The sequence below is a fragment of the Ixodes scapularis genome, unplaced genomic scaffold (assembly GCF_016920785.2).
Source record: "Ixodes scapularis isolate PalLabHiFi unplaced genomic scaffold, ASM1692078v2 PGA_scaffold1__304_contigs__length_218370807, whole genome shotgun sequence".
In the NCBI taxonomy this organism is placed as follows: Eukaryota; Metazoa; Arthropoda; class Arachnida; order Ixodida; family Ixodidae; genus Ixodes; species Ixodes scapularis.
In genome coordinates, this window is record NW_024609846.1 from 45,164,995 (window position 1) to 45,182,598 (window position 17,604).

General features: G+C 47.4%; 1 protein-coding gene across 1 annotated transcript; it reads left to right on the top strand.

Annotated features, from left to right (window-relative positions):
• The first annotated feature begins 7 nt into the window (after positions 1–7).
• On the top strand, positions 8–16,046 carry LOC115320381 (zinc finger protein 184). The gene is made up of 3 exons (XM_029980523.3): positions 8–1,733; positions 5,336–5,601; positions 14,886–16,046. The coding sequence occupies exons 1-3, from the start codon at positions 240–242 to the stop codon at positions 15,772–15,774; spliced, it is 2,649 nt and encodes an 882-aa protein (XP_029836383.2). The 5' UTR covers positions 8–239; the 3' UTR covers positions 15,775–16,046.
• Positions 16,047–17,604: the final 1,558 nt, after the last annotated feature.

Here is a 17,604-nt window from a genome sequence, read left to right on the forward strand (position 1 = left end):
TCAATCCAATCCAATCCAACAAGATTTGGAATGGGTGGAATGGTTGGGATGGTTTTGATGGTTTTGATGTAGTACACGTATTTGTAGTTGGTGTAGTCGTGTAGTGTCGCCGTATTTAGTTCAGTTATCCGCTGCTGTTCTTTATTTACGTCGGAATTGAATGTCCGATTCCACGCTTGCGGCCTTGCGGTATCGAAGTCCCCAACAGTTCGCGTTAGAAGGCCGCGTCAATCGGAGTGATGGGAATCTACATCGTGATCAGCCTCGACTCGCAGCCTGTATGCGCTGACCTCTACTTCCCCATGGGACTGCCAGCGGGAAGTTCAATCGATCTGTGCCTCGCGGCGTCGTCCCCCTCGAAAAGTGCCAAGGATGACCCTAGGTTCGCTCTAAACTACGCCTACGTCAACGGCCGAAAAGTCCCCGTCGCCAGAAACAACTACGACCACAAGTACGGCGCGACCTACCTCTCTCGGGGCATCAGCGTTCGAGCCCCTCGGGTCAACGGCCAACGAATATGCCAACTCAAAAACCTGCGACTCCCGGTCCCTTCTTTGGCGGTCTCTGCCGAAACCCTTTCCGTTCCTGAGAACATCCTGGGCCAGACGGACCAGCAGGGCTCGACCGACGCCGTCGCCAGCGGCGCGCTACCGAGATCCAAAGATGCGCCCCCCGACGTCGAGATGGTCTTCACCGAAGCCTCGCAGGCATGCGCGAAAGCCATCGACGACATCGTGAGCGCCAACGAACCCGAGACTCAGACAGTGTTTCTGTGCACGCAGTGTTCGCACCAAACATTCGACAAGGATGTGGCAGTGAGCCACTGCAAGTCGCACCTGAAGGGCCCTCGGCCGAAGGCGGTATCCGGCGCCAAATCGGCCAGTGTCTCGAGTAAGCTCCGTTACGTTTGCGTCCACTGCGGCAAGAAGTTCGTCTCGAACCAACGGCTTCAGGTGCACCTCTTGTGTCACGCGGAGTCTTCCGCCAAACCGGTCCAGAAAGAGAGCTACCCGGTGGTGCGGCCGAGCGGCAAAGAGGCCGACCTCCCGTTTCGCTGCCTCTACTGCACAGAGACCTACCCCACGAAGGCGTCGTTGGAAGCTCACATCAAGTGGTGTCAGCCGGAGTCGCCCAAGGCCGAAATCGCCGCCAGTGCAGACGCGGATGAGCTTGAGTCCCACATTCTCATCACCAAGGTCCCCGGTGAAAAGTCCTCGTTGCAGTGCTCGGACTGCGGGGAGCAGTTCGCTGACTTCAACACCTTCAATGCCCACCACCGACTGCAGGACTGCGCCGGAGGCGACCGCGACCAGGCACTCAGCATCACGACGGCCAAACGAAAGAGAAGGGAATTTGCCTGTGTTCACTGCGACCACGTCGCGTCCTCTTACGCCAGGCTGTGCGATCACAGCGTGGAGCACTCTGAGGCGACCTTGTACCGCTGCAATGTCTGCCGCAAGGTGTTCCTTCACAAGGCGATGCTGGAGCAGCATGCGCTCAGTCACAGCCAGCCGGACACGACGCCGCAGCGTCTCTACCCATGCTGCTACTGTGACCGGGTATTTAAGAGCCACCGGGGCATCCAAGCGCACACAAACTTCCACAAAAACGTGCGTCCCTTTGAGTGTAGGGAGTGTGGGGCGTCACTGTCGTCCAAAGCCAACCTGAAGGCGCACATGGTCAGCATCCACGGGGACCCCGGCGACGATGCCAAGTGCCCCCACTGTCCGAAGGTACGACGCCGGAAGTTGGAAATTAACTAAGGAGGTCTCTGTTGTTGTGTTTTCGGGGTACCAACTCGATCTGCATGTTCCGGGCATTTCAGAAATCTACACAGTGTTTGTGTGCATGCCCCACTTCTACTTAGGGAAAGATGTTTAAATGCTTTGGGAACACTTTTTCTTTTTCACAATGGAAGTGGCATGTTGCGAGGCAACAGGAGGTGGCGGTGGCAACCCGGGTGATAGAACACTCCTTGAACGTCAATCTTGTAGAGAACGCTTGGGAGAGGGGGTGCCAGAACGTTGTCACAAGGAGGTGTGGAAAGCAGAATTACATAATATACTAAGCATGCGCCCGTGTCGCAATAAGCGTGCGCCCGCTACTTTTCATAATTTCGAAAAACAATCACGTGAGATATTGAGTGCCCAGCCCACACTTCTGAGCACACCTGGGTAACTGAGACGCTCCTACGCATCAGACGTTTCTTCACTCATATTGGTGCAGCGCAATGAACCTTGACAAGCACCAAGGATGGGCAAAATACATGCAAATATGTATCGAAATACAAATACAAAATACTTCATCAAAAATGTATTTAGTTACAAATCTAATTACATTTCCAAAAAAACATTTAAGTACAGGATACAAATACAACCAAATGTATTTGGTCTCCTCCAAATACTTTTCCAAATACATTCCTCAAAATTTGCGTCAGCGACTCCAGGACACCTGTAACGGGTTTCTGGGTATCTCAATTTAATTTTGCATCGCACACTCGGGAGGTAGTGTGCGAGGCTCTAGTAACGTAATAGAAATATAATCACAAAAAAAATGTAATCAGCTTGGACGTAATAAGTGAAAAAAGTACAGAGCTTCAAGCAGCTTTTTTTGCCGATTATACATTTTGGTATAGACCAACAAAGAACCGAGACGACCAAGATGCGCAGCACTAGCTAGAGAATTTTTTATTGTTGCAACTCGCACCAGTTACGAAAATCTGGACGACCCGCGCATTTAGAATGTTCCAGGCAAAAATATGGATGGAAATCAGGCTGGAAAGCATCACAAGTTGTCACAGGCACTTATTTAGCCAGTCTGCCTGTGAACGTCGATTTCGTCACTATTCTTGCCCTGGACTAGCACCGTCATCACAAAGTCACTAAACGCTTGTGCTTGATTGAGAGACACTGCATTCAGTGCAGAACATAGTTTTCTTCCTGCTCTGGACAGTGACAATAAATTTGAGGGATGTATTTTCACTCACAAAATTGTATTTAATTACAATTGTATTTGAAATACCCACGTTTTAGTATTTAAATACACACGTCAAATACATTACCCAATTTGTAATTAAAATGCAAATGCAAAATACACAAAGTATTTGAAATACATATTTCAAATACTTGTATTTGAAATACTGCCTATCCCTGACGCGCACGCACCGGTCTTAACTGGTAATGCCCACCCTTCCCTATGTCCTTTCTGTATTCCAGCTCTCAGACCCAACGAGTGTCTATCCCCCAGTTTTTAGGAATCGTCTCCAGCTTGGCGGGCTTGGTATCTTATGGCAGGTGCTGTGCCAAATGCGAGGCATCAAGGATGAATGAGATTTCATGAGAGCTTTTTATAGGGGGTTTAGCTGGATGGGGGTGATGCAAGGGCTTTGCCGGCTACACGAGAGGACCCCAGCACAATGCACGGAAACGGCTGTGGCTCGTAGAACCAGCACCTGGGAGGGCGGGTGCTGTAGTTGTTAACCGTTGGGCAGGCAGCACAGTGAAGGCGAAGCTGGGAAGGGTTGTGAGGAGGGAAGCATCCAAAAGCGGTAGCAGCTTGATTCCAGCTGACAGTGGAATGGACATCTGGGCACTCCGCTAACCCAAAAATGCATCCTATGGTTCTGCAGACATACTGAGTTCCACGTTAGTTTTCCCCACAATTGAAGCACAGGCTTTTCAGGAAATGTTTATAATCGCAGTTACCATTCACAGCAAGCACATGTGCTTGCTTGAAACAAGACTGACCGGGCCAATCCTTCTTTGGTCGATCTCATCCCTGGGATGTTGTAGAAAGTTGTTTCACCTAGTGGGGTATTTCTATACTGCCACGACTACCAGCATATTGTGACAGCCTTGTTCGTGGACATCCATATACCATGATCAAGTCCCATGAGAAGTCTTAAAGTTCTAGCACAAAGCACAAATGTTTGCTGGAACCGTTGGGATCCTAAGCAGTGACACCACCGTGTGGCGTTGAACCACTGTAAACAACTTTATTTTCTTTCAGGATTAAAAGCACTAAAAAACGAGGACCAGTAAAAGAAGACTCACACACAGTAGAGCACACTTGCAACTGAGGTTTAATCTGACTTAAACCAAAGAAGAAACATATATGCCTTCTCAACAGCCATCCACGTCACGTAGATACATTGTCCAATAATCTACATATAATCTTTTAGTGTGCTTTTAATCCTAAAATGTACCACCAACTAGCCCGAGTGAATACCCTTTTACAAACAAGACAGCACGATGCAAATCAACTATATACATATTTACGGACTCTCAGCACGCCATCCGAGAATGCAAAAGACACGGAGCCACGACATGCAGAACCATCAAACGCATTTTCCACACGGCTCTGCACCTATTACGCGTACACCAAACAGAGGTCTGCATCCAATGGATTCTGGGACACACGGGCATCCACGGCAACGAGGCGGCACATGACGCGGCCGCGAGGGAGCTAAGCAGTCCTCACCCCTTGCGTGTCGCCAGAGAATGCGACCCCTCATCGACTGACACTGAAACTGCCGACACAACATACGACCCGGCTGAAGCTATGCGGATGCACAAAAAAGAAGGGAAGCACCAACTAAAGGAATCCTGGAACCCCGAACCTAATCCCATTCCACTGAACCACTTCAAACACGAGGAAATGGTGATGAGTCATGTATGGTGAAACACCATACATGACTCAAAAATTTGAGACCATCAAGAAAAGAAAGCTGAACCCCGATTACGAACCCCCCGGCCAAAGATGTCAACTTTGCAAAGGAGACGGCACACTCCCAAAACTTTACCACCTAATTTGGGAATGTGAGGCCCTCGCCACGCACAGAAGTGATGCTTGGGCCCAGCTGGGCCAAGACACTCCTAGCTCCTAAGAGGAGTGGATCAGACTGTTTGGCGACTCTCCATTACTGTAATGAACAGTAATGGAGGGGAAGACGAGTCCGAATTTTACGGACCCTGCTCAATTATACGATGTCGGGCAACCTACGTCAGGACATTTAGAAGGGGAGCTTTCTAAGGGGAAAGTCCCGTGAAAGAAGTCACGCGCAAGTGCAACCACTCCTTTTTTTTTTTTCTCATTAAACGTTTTACACGCACACACATTTTCGCCAGCTCGATATATTCTGAATTTTGCGAGGCATGGGTCAAGGAAATAATTTGCGGGCACACAACTCTGCAATTTGTAGCGATGTGCTATGTTTTCTTTACGAGGAAATAATTTGTGTGATAAATATTTTGTAAAATTATTTGGATTGCAAGATTTGCTAAAATTAGGTTCTTGCAAAAAAATTTTACAGCATTTCTTAATTGTTTTTTTATAGGTGTTCAAGCTGCAGCGTTCCCTCAACATTCATTTGCGAGCAATCCACGGCCCAGAGAAGGTGCATGAATGCCAGCTGTGTGGCAAGCGACTGGCCACGGAGCGCAAGCTCCTCAAGCACCAAGCGCTTGTGCACTTCAACGACAACACATCTGCTGCGGCAGGCGCGGCTTTGTCTCAGAGCGGGCAGATGTCTCTGCTGCGGCTTCTCACCTGTCCCAAGTGTCCCTTCCGCACCTACAGCTACCCTCGTCTCGCCAGGCACAGGTAAGTCTCTTACTGTGCTCTGTTTTCTATGCATACAGTGTGACCCTCTCTGGCAGCTTTGCACCGCTTCTACGACCTGCTACAAATCCTGCCCCAGGGGTGTCTCCAGGAATTGAAAGTAGGAGGGGGTGTCTAAATTTTTAGGGGGGGAGGGGGGGGCATCGAAAATAGAGGAGTCGTCGAATTAATGGGGTACCTTCAGAAAAACAAGAGGGGGGGGGGGGGGGGGAAGGGGGGGTACACCCCACCTAGGAGATGTGTAGGGAAATCACTGTCTTCCACTGCAGGGGGCAATATGCAATGGGAAATACCTAGTGGTTTCTTTTTGTAATGGCACTGGAGAACATGGCTACATCAACAACTTGACAGTTAGAAAAGCAATAAAATGGGAGTAGGACTATGTGTTTTCCGAGTTCGTTTCTCGTGAAATTTGCAAACCGTTGTTTGTGTTTTTTTGTCTTTTCTTAAGTTTGTTCTTTGCCAAAAATTTCGAGTTTGTCAAAGTGTTTTTATCATCGGTTTTCAGTTTTCTGAAACTTGGTGTTTAATCTTGCTGTGTGCACCCATTTTTTTTTATATTCAGTATAAAAACAGACATTATCCAGACACAAACCTGCCCTAAGTATATGTAGACCGTTCCACTAGCAAGAGTGGAGAGAGAAGAAATGCCCTCCCCCTCTCACCACATGCGTCGTCTGCTCCGCCGAGTGGGCTGTACCTAACATAAGGCTGGTATTCAAATTTATTTATTTATTTATTTATTTATTTGAAATACTATCGGTCCTACACAGGACCAAGATAGGAGTGGATTTTGCACAACACAAAAAAATAAACGCGCTCAAAATGCACAGGTTAATAACACATATTCAACACAACAATGAAATGACAACACTAGGTACTGCTGTCGGAAATCTCTGAAATAAGGGAACTAAACTCTCCTTGAGTTTCAGCGGTCACGAAGTGTGCCAGTAGCTTGTTCCATTCTCGCGCTGTTTGCAAGAAGAACGAATACCTAAAACAGTCCTTGGAAAACTTCTGTTCTTCCACATACTGAGCATGCTTGTTGCGGGTTATATGCGACATGCTCTCATTAATATGCTGTTGCTTATTTACTAGAACCAGTTTATTCATTATGTTATAAAAAGGTTAAGCTGCTTCTGCTTCCTCCGCACTTGAAGGAGGGGTAGATTTGCCCTTTTATAAAGAGGTGACACAGTCCAGCCGTCTATAGCAAGAAAAAACAAAACGTAACGCACGCCGTTGAACTTGCTCCAGATTTGATATAAGATATTTAACATGCGGGTCCCAAACTTCGCATGCGTATTCTCATAAAGGCCTTACTAGCATCTTGTATGCTGTGAGTTTGGTTTCTGAGGAAGCGAGTTTAAGAGAGCGCCTGATGTATCGTAATCTTTTATTAGCTTTTCCGATTATATTGCTAACGTGCGGTGTTCAACTTAGGTTTGAGGCTATTGTAAGACCAAGGTATCTAAACTCTGACACTCGGCTTAATGCTTTTCCGTGCAGCATATACACATATCCTAACGGCTGTCGTTTATGAGTGATTGTCATACATACTGTCTTGTCTAAGTTTATCGACATTTGCCACTTAACACACCATTCATTGATCTGGGACAAATATTCGTTTAGCATAATTTGACCATTAACGGACCTTACTTCAGTATAAATAACACAATCGTCGGCAAATAATCTGGCTTTTGCAGGCGAATCTGCAATGAGGTCATTAACAAAAACCAAAAACGGCAGGGGACCGAGGACAGAACCCTGTGGAACACCCGAGATCACATTGCATTTGTCCGAGCTAACCCCTTCAATACTTACAAACTGTCGACGATTATCTAGAAAGGCCTCAATCCACTGAACAATCTTATTATCTCCCAAGATGGAAATCAATTTAATTAAGAGCTTTCTATGATTAACTTCGTTGAATGCCTTCTTAAAGTCTAAAAATATGATGTCTGTTTGTCCCTTACGATCCGATACCTCACAAAAATAATGCATGGTTTCTACTAGTTGCGTGACCGTTGTTGACAGCCCCTTACAGAAGCCGTGCTGATACTGGCTGAGAATGTTATTCGATAAAAGAAATTGCCGGATATGTTTAGAAACAATATGCTCAAGAGCTTTGCACGATGTAGAGGTTAGCGCGATGGGTCTATAATTGCATGCTGACTTAGCATCTCCACTTTTCAGTATTGGAATTATCTTACTGGGCTTCCAATCATAGGGTACAGTGCTAGTCAAAATCGACTTTTGAAAAATTAAGTGCAGATACATTGCCGTCCACTCTGCATATCGCTTTAGAAAAGAATTTGGAATTTCGTCCGGCCCCATGGATTTGGAAGTTTTTAAGTCTAGCAACAAAGCCAAAATACCCTCAACTGACAGTTGCAGGTCATCGTCAGCCCTTGGAATTTGAGCTGGTGATCTAAACTCTACAGACTATTTATCGTCTTTTGTGAAGACGCCTGCAAAGAACTTGTTGAATTGAACTGCAATCTCTCGCTTGTCATTTATAATTCCTTGCTTCATTTTGATCTCAGAAACTGACTTCCTAACTGGTGCCAAATGTCTCCAAAACTTCTGCGATGATTTACGGATAAACTTTTGCATTGTCACGTTATAAAACTTGCATTTAGATTCTTTTAGCACAGATTTCAGTGCCATGCTTAAAGCCGAGATATCATCCGATAATGCCGAACTACGTGTACGACGACACCGCGATCTGCGCCGCCCTATTTTCCTTTTTAAGTGAATAGCTTCTCTCGTCACCCAAGGATTATGCACTCGTTTACGTTTTCTTTTCAATGGTACATACATATTTATACATTTATGAACGAGTGTTTTAAATTTCAACCAGAGGTCATTAACACTTACTGACTCATCACGACTAAGTTCCTCAAACGGTCCGTAGTGGTAATCTAGTTCGTCTAAAATAGCCGTGTCATCAGCCATGCCGAAGTCTCTGTAGGACGAAACGGGTCTGAGCGTTTTTTTAAATGGCGTCAAGGTCATGATCACACTAACTATCAGGTCCCCGCAGGGGGCACCTGTGAAAGCAGGTGTTTGGAGAGTGGCGTCTCCACGGACCCCGAGCCCCACAGGGGGCACCTGCACCTTAGGTGCTTGGTGAGTAGCGTCACCACGGACCCCAGCCACGTGGGCCACCATACCCGCACGCAGGGGGCACCTACTTTGGTGGGTGCTTGGTGAGTGGCGTCACTGCGAACCCCGAGCCATGTGGGTTCGCCCACCCACGTCTGGCTGTGCGTGGCGTACCCGTGTCCGGGGAAAAGGGGTCCCTGGTGGTTGAGCTGAGCCCAAAGTATGTTTGGACCCTTCGGGGCCCCCCGGGCGAGGCAATACACCGCTTCGGCCTCTGCTTCTCATAGACGGGTGTCCTGGCTTGGCTCGACCAGGATAATTCAGTTAGTCGCCTCTTCTACCATCTTCTTCCTTCTTTCACTTTACCTCCCACCTCTTTCTCTTTTCTTCTACGCTCTCTTCCTTCCTTTTTCTCTTTCTTAGGCGGCAAGGGCCAACCTTGAGTGGAAACAGCACCTGTCCCTACAACCACACTAGGGTATAGTGCCCGGGCAGCACTGGTAGTGTAATTGTGTCAGCCAAGCCTTTTTTGCTATGGCACATTACCTACCCCCTTGTTGGGCTCCGTGGTGGGCGGTGCACCCGGGCACTGAACTTTCTTTCCCATCTCTATGGGTCTGCAAAACAAAACCTTCCTCGATCGGGCTCCGAAAAGAGTCCGCACCGAAGCACGTACACTTGATGTTCCATTAGTAGTTACTCCGCAGTATCCAAAGTTTTTGGTGATGCACTCAGTGACTGAGAAACCACTAAGTAAACTGTCCCCTTTTCTTGTCGCGAAAACTCTAGAGGGCATTGTGGGAAAGACTTTTCAGGCTAAGAAGATGACATCAGGTGACCTCTTCGTAGAGATTCACACAAAGATCCAGAGTGATGCTCTACTAGCATTGAACTCAGTCCCCGATTACAAAGCCACCGTAACCCCCCACCGCACACTGAATACAGTACAAAGCGTAATTTCTGAAGAAGACTTCTTAGAAACTCCAGAAACGGAAACTGTAGAGGCGTGGAACACAAGACAAAACACATCGTACTGACCTTTGCAATGACCACCCTTCTACAAGCTGTCAAGGCAGGTTATCTGCATTGCCGCGTTCAGCCATACGTACCAAACCCGCTGCGCTGCTTCAAGTGCCAGCGCTTCGGCCACGGCTCGCGGATCTGACACGTGTGCGAGGTGCTCTAGCAAAGAGCATAGTGCAGATCACTGTGAGAACGATCCAAAGTGCACTAATTGCAAAGGGAAGCACGCTGCATACTCTTGGTCTTGTTCTTTCTGGAAGCAAGAAAAGGAAATACTTACATTGAAGGTCCAAGAGAACATTCCATACCACGAGGCAAAGAAGCGTGTCTTGTTTGCCTCACGTGGCTCATATGCAGAGGCTGTGCACAGGGGACCTGCACAACCGATGGTGTCCACGGATGCTGCAGCGACTCACAGTTTTGGCATATCCTATTCTGTCATGGAAACTGAACAAAGACTTGCTCCTTGGGATGACCTAGCTATAACATGCGACCTCTCTTTGACAAAATACAACAAGAAACTGGCCGCCACTAGTGTTATAAAGCAAGAATTTTTTGAGATTGCTAGTCGTTAAGAGACGGACAAAAGTTTTTTTACTGATGGGACGAAAGGTGCTGGGCTATGCTGGCTGCGCTGCGGTTGGGCAGTCCTACCAACGTGTTAGATGAATTAATGCCAATGCGTCTGTGTTTACTGCTGAACTTCATGGACTCCTATTGATGGTAGATGAAATAATCAAACAAAAATATAGATTATCTGTGATATTTACAGACTCGCTCAGTTCCCTCCTTGCCCTTAACTCTGCAACATGCTGGAAGCATCCCCTTGTTTCTCTGCTTTTAACGAATGCTATAAAGCAAAACATCACTATTCACTTTTGCTGGGTTCCTAGCCATATAGGAATACACGGCAATGAGGAAGCCGACGGAGCCGCAGGTGCCTGTGTAAACAGGTCGATTGAAATTCACACCCTCCCAGTGACAGACTATAGAACTACACTACGAAATAAAATCAAAGATTCCTGGCAAGTAGAGTGGGATTCTGATCCTCACAATAAGGTGCATAGAGTTAAACCTGTTTTAAGTGAATGGCGCAGTGCCAGACATCGAGAAAGGTTCTATGAGGTTATCTTATGTCGACAGGATAGGCCACACACACTTGACTCACAGCTACTTTTTAAGAAACGACGACCCACCGATGTGCGACTACTGCTCAGAAACCCTAAGTGTACTTCACACCCTTTTAGTATGCCCACAATTCAATAACGAACGCCGCTCCTACTTTTCTATCTTTTTCAGAAAACAAATACCTTTCCACTTGGCACTTTTGCCTGGAGACGAGCCTGTTACTCTGTACAGACAAGTTTCTAACCTCTTAGAAAAGTTTAATATTTTACATCGACTTTAAACTACAGTTTTCTTTAAGTGATATTTGATATTTTGGTCCACTGCAATAATAAACATTTAGTCTTGTAATATTTACTTAAACTGTGTTTGGCGCACTATGGCCTATGTTGCTGCTGCGCCAGAAAACTCCAAATTCATTCATTCATTCAACTATCAGGTGATCTGAAAAACCTGGGAAGGTTTTTCAGATCGGCTTAAAATCACGTTATTTTGGACGTTAAATTCGGCTTAAAATCACTTTATTTTGGAAATTTCAAGCACAGATGCGTGGATTTTGATATGCAAGTTATTGTGTAATGCTATGCTTGATAAAAGGCTAACCGGGTCCAACTGCGCTGTTACCTGCGTGCAAATAAAAAAAAGAAATGGGAAAACTCTGCCAGAGTAACCTCCAGCAAAAAGTAAAATCCGGTTGCTGCACCTTTTTTACTATACATGCCTTGCACGTGAGGTCAAATTACCTCGTACAGCCACCATTGCTTCATACCATGATCCTGTGCCATACCTTCTGCAGCAAATATTTGGTGCAATTGTATCTGTTCTTCTGGCAAAGCTTGCCAAGAAGAACAAATTCGATGGTGTGAAATGTGTGCAGCAGAAAGTACGGGCAAAGGAGCATGGTACAGAGCAATGGCGGCTGATATGACGTCCATACGAGCCGTGTATACTCAGTTTGTGCTGGTGTAGGCTTTCAAGTCTGGAATAATGAATAAAAACTTGCTCTCCTGACGTGATAGATGGAGTGGTTGAGGGTAGTACTGCCGGCTGACTCCTATGCTATTGAAGTAACAAAACAAAGATATGTTAATTTATCATTTACTGAAATAAAACTACAGAATGTCATAGGCTGATTTTAGAGTAGCCGTAAATATTTTAAAAATGCAGACCACTTCACATTGGCAGCCACGAGCGAGAGTTCAATGTTCGGTACAGCCTGCCGGTACAACCCAAAGATGGAGAACGGCAACCTCCCGGTTTGCCATCTGCGAAGGGAATCAGGCGCATGCTTTCTCTCTCGTTTTACCCCACCTAACCTGCTGAACTTCCCGGATGTGTGGAGAGGGCGCTGCTATTGTACAAAATGGTGCCACCCTGAGAGCGCTAAATGGAATGGTCTATAAAAACTCACTTGTGTTGAGGGATATTTCTTCACCTGGATTGGGCATTTGCACCCTTGCCATGATAGTTCTGTCGCACAAAAAAACTTGCAAGTGAGTGTTGCTTTAATAGACGTTGATGCCATTGCCTGAAATTGCAACAATTTATTGTACAAAACTTGACGAGAAAACGGTGAACCCCATTTTGTCAATACCGTATTTATTCGAGTATAAGGAGGTCACGATTTTAAGGCGAGGGGGCAGTTGAAGGACCCAAGAAAAAGAAAAAAAATCGTCATATTGCTATACTGAGCTTCGAATATAAGGCAAGGTATGACTTTGAGACTATGGATTTTGGAAAAAAACCTCGTCTTATATTCAAATAAATATGGTAGTCCAAGATTTTAAAGGAAACTGGGGAGGCCTCTTCTTTGGACCGCTGACCCTGTGCTCAGACCAAGCTTATTTGTAAAGTACCGTGGATTATTTTTTGCCATCGTGGCACTGAAATTTTGAGTTTTTCGGATAAGTTTGAATCTAAGTAAATTTTATCGGCGAGTGTTTTTCTGGTTTGAGCGGATTTATCCCAAAATGCAGAACCCTGAATATGAGATATCAAACTTCTTTGTTGGGGTTAATTGAGATATTCACCTTGACTGTCAGACTTTGTTTGCTCAATGTTTCTAAAGCTCCGGGAGAATGTAGCAGCAGTTTGCATCAAACAAAGAAGGCCCTGTTCTTGATCAGGTTTTCATTCTTACGATGCACATCCATCAGTTATTTATTTGTTTGCTGCTACTGAGGAAAGCTGTTGAAAAACGGCAAAGGTTGGGCATTCCATTGTTCTACCACCATCCTGCACAACTCTATTCTTGGCTCTAAAGCAGCCTGCTTGATCAATTTTAGAGACACTAGAAACCTTCTTTCGGAGCACCTGCACCCTTTTCTCCCATTGTCCGGCACCACCATGACAATCGTTTGTCCTTTTCACGTCACATAACATGCAGTTACATGACAACGGCACGGGCGCTGTCTGCGACAGTTGTTGTTCTGAGACGCGACTCTTTGAGCGGTACGTACTGTGGTGGGAGATCATTGCAGTATTGTTTATTTATTGCGAAATATTTCAGCAAGCAAGATGGTGGAAAACACTTCTTGCCTCTCCTACCTGGCACATCAACAAAAGCCAGTGTCAAATGGCAATATTGAGTCCACACACCAATACGATTGAAGTAGGGTGACCACCCGTCCCGCGACTCGCGGGACTGTCCCGCATTGACGGCTTGTGTCCCGCATCCTGCAAGATATACCAAAAATGTTCAAAATGTCCCGCATTTCACGCTGTGAAGTTCACAATTTATCTCATGGCACTGCCGAACAACGGGGTGCGGGGAAGCGTGGAGGCTGCTGGTAATCGTGTGAATTGCCATGGTACGCTATTTACTATCCTAGCATTGCGGGAAGCGACCGGCGTTCTTGCAGGATATCGACGCGCATGTGCTATTGTGCCCCTCTCCCTGGAGAAAAAGTACTGCGTGAGACAATTTCCAGCCAAAATATGAAATATAAATTATTGTAATTATTTTCGAATCAAACTGTGCCAATGCGAAAGGGTTGCTGTGAAATATTTTTTAGTGAATAATTAGAGCCTGTCCTGTCGTCTTTGTGTCTTTATTGTCCTCGTTTTTTTTATGCTTTGAACCTTTTGATTGAGTATGAACCGACTCGTCCAAACCTAAGTTTTAATAAAAGCATAGGGTTCTAGAATGAGTAAGAGTATATTGGTAAACGTATATCGACAGGAAACAATAAGCCGAAAAAAGGTTTAGTGTTGCTTGTTTACTTTTGATGCATTAAGCTTTGTTGCAGTCAATTTAGATGTTTTCAACTTAGACACATTTAATAACTTGTCATGGAAAAAAGAATATATACATCACTGGGTGTCAGAACTATTTCAGCTTAATCGCCGCAATACAGTGTGCAGGTGTATAATATGCTTTCATCCACATTTTGTGGTGTGCGTGGTAATACATTTTCTCTAACGTATCCTTCTTAGATACCGCAAATGTGATGACACTCCCCCCCCCCCCGGTCAGCGTGTCCCGCATTTCACTAGCAGGAAGTTGGTCACCCTAGACCCTAGATTGAAGTGTCATCGTCTAAAACCCATGGTGCCTGGAACGCGCCCCCAACTGGTGTGTTTACTGCGTCCGAAAAAAGAAGTCCCTCCATTTCCGCCTCGTGATGTCGCAAAACTGCCACGCTGTCGCCGTCTGCAATCCTGGCAGTGTCACAGCAACGGTGGTGGATGCAGCAGACGACATTTCTGCCGCAGGTCGCTCTCCAGCTTGATAGTCCATGGAAGCTTCAGCAGCCAGGATGGTGCGACGACGGAGACACTCATCTTTTTCGCCAGCATTTCTATGACCAAGCGCTAGGATTGGGACATCCGACATTGTGACACTCCGGCTTTTGCAACGCCATTTGTTGCCTCTTTGGGACCACTTTTGATGTATAGGCGGAGGAATAGGACGCTAAACACACCAGTTGGAGACACGTTTTACAGACAGTACTCAAACGTAACTTGATTGGCGACTCTAAGCACCCGGTCATGGTCTCCCCTTGCCGCAGGGTGCAGCACACGGGAGTGTACCCGCACCAGTGCCCGGAGTGCGACAAACAATTCATCTTCAAGGACCAGGTGACGCGCCACGTCCAGTCGGTGCACCGCAAGAGCCGGCTGACCTGCCCGCACTGCCCACGGCTCTTCTTCTCCGCCAAGCTGCACCAGCTCCACCTGGAGACCCACCGGCAGAAGCAGGGCTTCCCTTGCACCTCGTGCGGCAGCTACTACGAGACCACGGCCGCCCTGGAGCACCACGCGCAGAGCCACTCGCCGGACCTGCCGTTCGAGTGCAGCCTCTGCCAGCGGCGCTTCAAGTTCTCCCAGGGGCTCTCTGTGCACCTGCGCTTCCACCACCGGGGCGCCTCAGCGAGCGCAGGCAAGGGGGTCGGGGACCACACGTGGCGCCACACGTGCGACGTCTGCCACATCCGCTTCAAGTACCAGAGCAGCCTGGCGGCGCACCGGCTCAACAAGCACACCGAGGCGGACAAGCTGACGTGCACCTACTGCAGCCGCACGTTCAGCTCGCAGTGCGTGCTGTCGCTGCACATCCGCTCTCACACGGGAGAGAAGCCCCACGTGTGCCCGCATTGCGGCAGGGCGTTCAGCATACCGGCCAACCTCAAGAACCACCTGGTGACGCAGCACACCAAGGACTTCAAGCTGTTCTGCCCACTGTGCGGGAAGGGGGCCGTGAGCAACCTCAAGCTGAGGCAGCACCTGCTGCTGTCGCACAAGGCCGTGGGCGGGACGTGCAAGGGCGCGGGGAGGGCGGCAGCAGCCTTGCCGGCGGCGGACCAACTGGACATTCCGGAAATGGAGGATGTTCCAGTGCCCGTGACGCATGTGATTGTCGAGGACCCTGCCTCTATTTTTTCCCAGATCATTTTGTGAGTGGGGAGTGGCGTGGCACGTGACAATTCTGGGTTTGTCGCAGGTTGGTCGAGTGTGGGTCTGTCACCTTTCTTTGGACTTATTTTGGCCGTGGAGGTGGCCATCTAAAGTGAGTGTTTTGTCTAACAACCTCAATACTGGAGTAGGAGAACCGAGGAAAATAGAGAATTGAGAAAGGGATATAAAAAAAAAGAGGGAAAACAGATAAATAAAAAACTAACCTCTCTTTGTTTTTTATCATATAAAATAAATGGTGCAACTCAAATGTACAATAAAAAGTTATGTCATCACTTGTTCACTGTAGTAGAGAAACAGCCCCCTATTTCTCTGGCAGTGACTGATACTATATTGCTATTTATGTTCATTGTTGAGGTGCCTGGAATGTCTATGACTTGGGGTGCGGGACAGTGCCAAAAAGTATATGTATACATATATTATAGGGTCGACTGGATTTCGAAAGGGGTGGGGCACACTGAAGCGGAGATATTACGATTGGCTGAATAGGCACAATACTAGCTGCACTCGATTTACCTGCACCGGTGCAGAAAAGTGTATGGCAGTGTATTTCCGGTATGTGTATTGAGATACGACCGGAAGTACAACGCCCCACACTTTTCTGCACCGGTGTAAGAGGGGCAGGTAAATCAAATGCAGCTAATGTTTTGGTAGGATCAGAGTCCTTTGGTCCTGTTATTCTGCTTTCATTGACGGAGATAAGAGTGACGTCAGACTGTCAACCTTGACGGTGTTGGTTTTATAAACACTACGGCTTCAGGCTTCCGCCGTGCTTGATACACATGCCATCGAGCTTGTCGTTCACACTTAATAGTCCTAGTCATGTCGTCCCGAGCAGGAACTATAAAGCCGGAGTCACATTGTCCATGCACATTATGCAAAAGGTATGTTATTTGCTGCAGAAACAATGACAGATGTGTTGGCGGACACACCCCAAGCATATCCCAAGCACGTATGTTCCATACATGTATGTATGCACATGCCTGCGGACAGTTTCTGTATGACCAATGTGACCGTCATACGAGGAGGAAACGCACCTAGATTGTGTCTGCAGCAGAGGCATCGGAACTATTCAGGAGGGGGGGGGGGGGGGGGGCGAGAGCGATTTTGTGCCCCCTCCTCAGTATTGTTTCCATCAAATTTCTAAACTGTCTGGGGGGTGCCCCCCCCCCCCCCCCCCCCCTGCTCCGACGCCACTGGTACCTAGACTGTCTTTTGTAGGCTGTATTAACAGTGTGACCGCGGCCAAGAAATACACCACCGAAACATCTCATCATCAATATCGTCAGAATCCTAAGCGAGAGGCCAGTGCCTGCCCCCCCCCCCCCCCCTCCTTCTCTGGATGCCCATTCGTATTTTGATCATGCCGTGGGCACTCCTATTGCATGTCGGCGACACGTTGCCATTTTTGGCTCCTGGCGCATCCCACATCCCAAAACCAAAAGCAAATTGTGTGTATGTTTCTACAGCCGGCCGGGGTTAGTCTGCCTCAGTGGGTGTCTGGTGCCTCAGCTGTAGATAAGCAATTTAGCCAGTGCGCTACAACCAGTAGCCTGGGGTCTTTAACGTGCACCACGCAGTAGTGATACGCGACCCCACGCCGGTACGATGCTCATCCAGATCGAAACGAGCAGCGGTGGGGATTGAACCCAGTAACCTTGGGTTCTGCAGCGCTAGCTTTCGCTGCACCTGCTCCGAACCGGTGTGCGTTAGCCCACCCAGCCACCGATCCCCCCACATCCAGACGTGCATGCTCCTTTTAGGCTGCTATGGCTGCTAGTGATGCTCCGCCGTTTGAAAGCATGCTCCTATTCG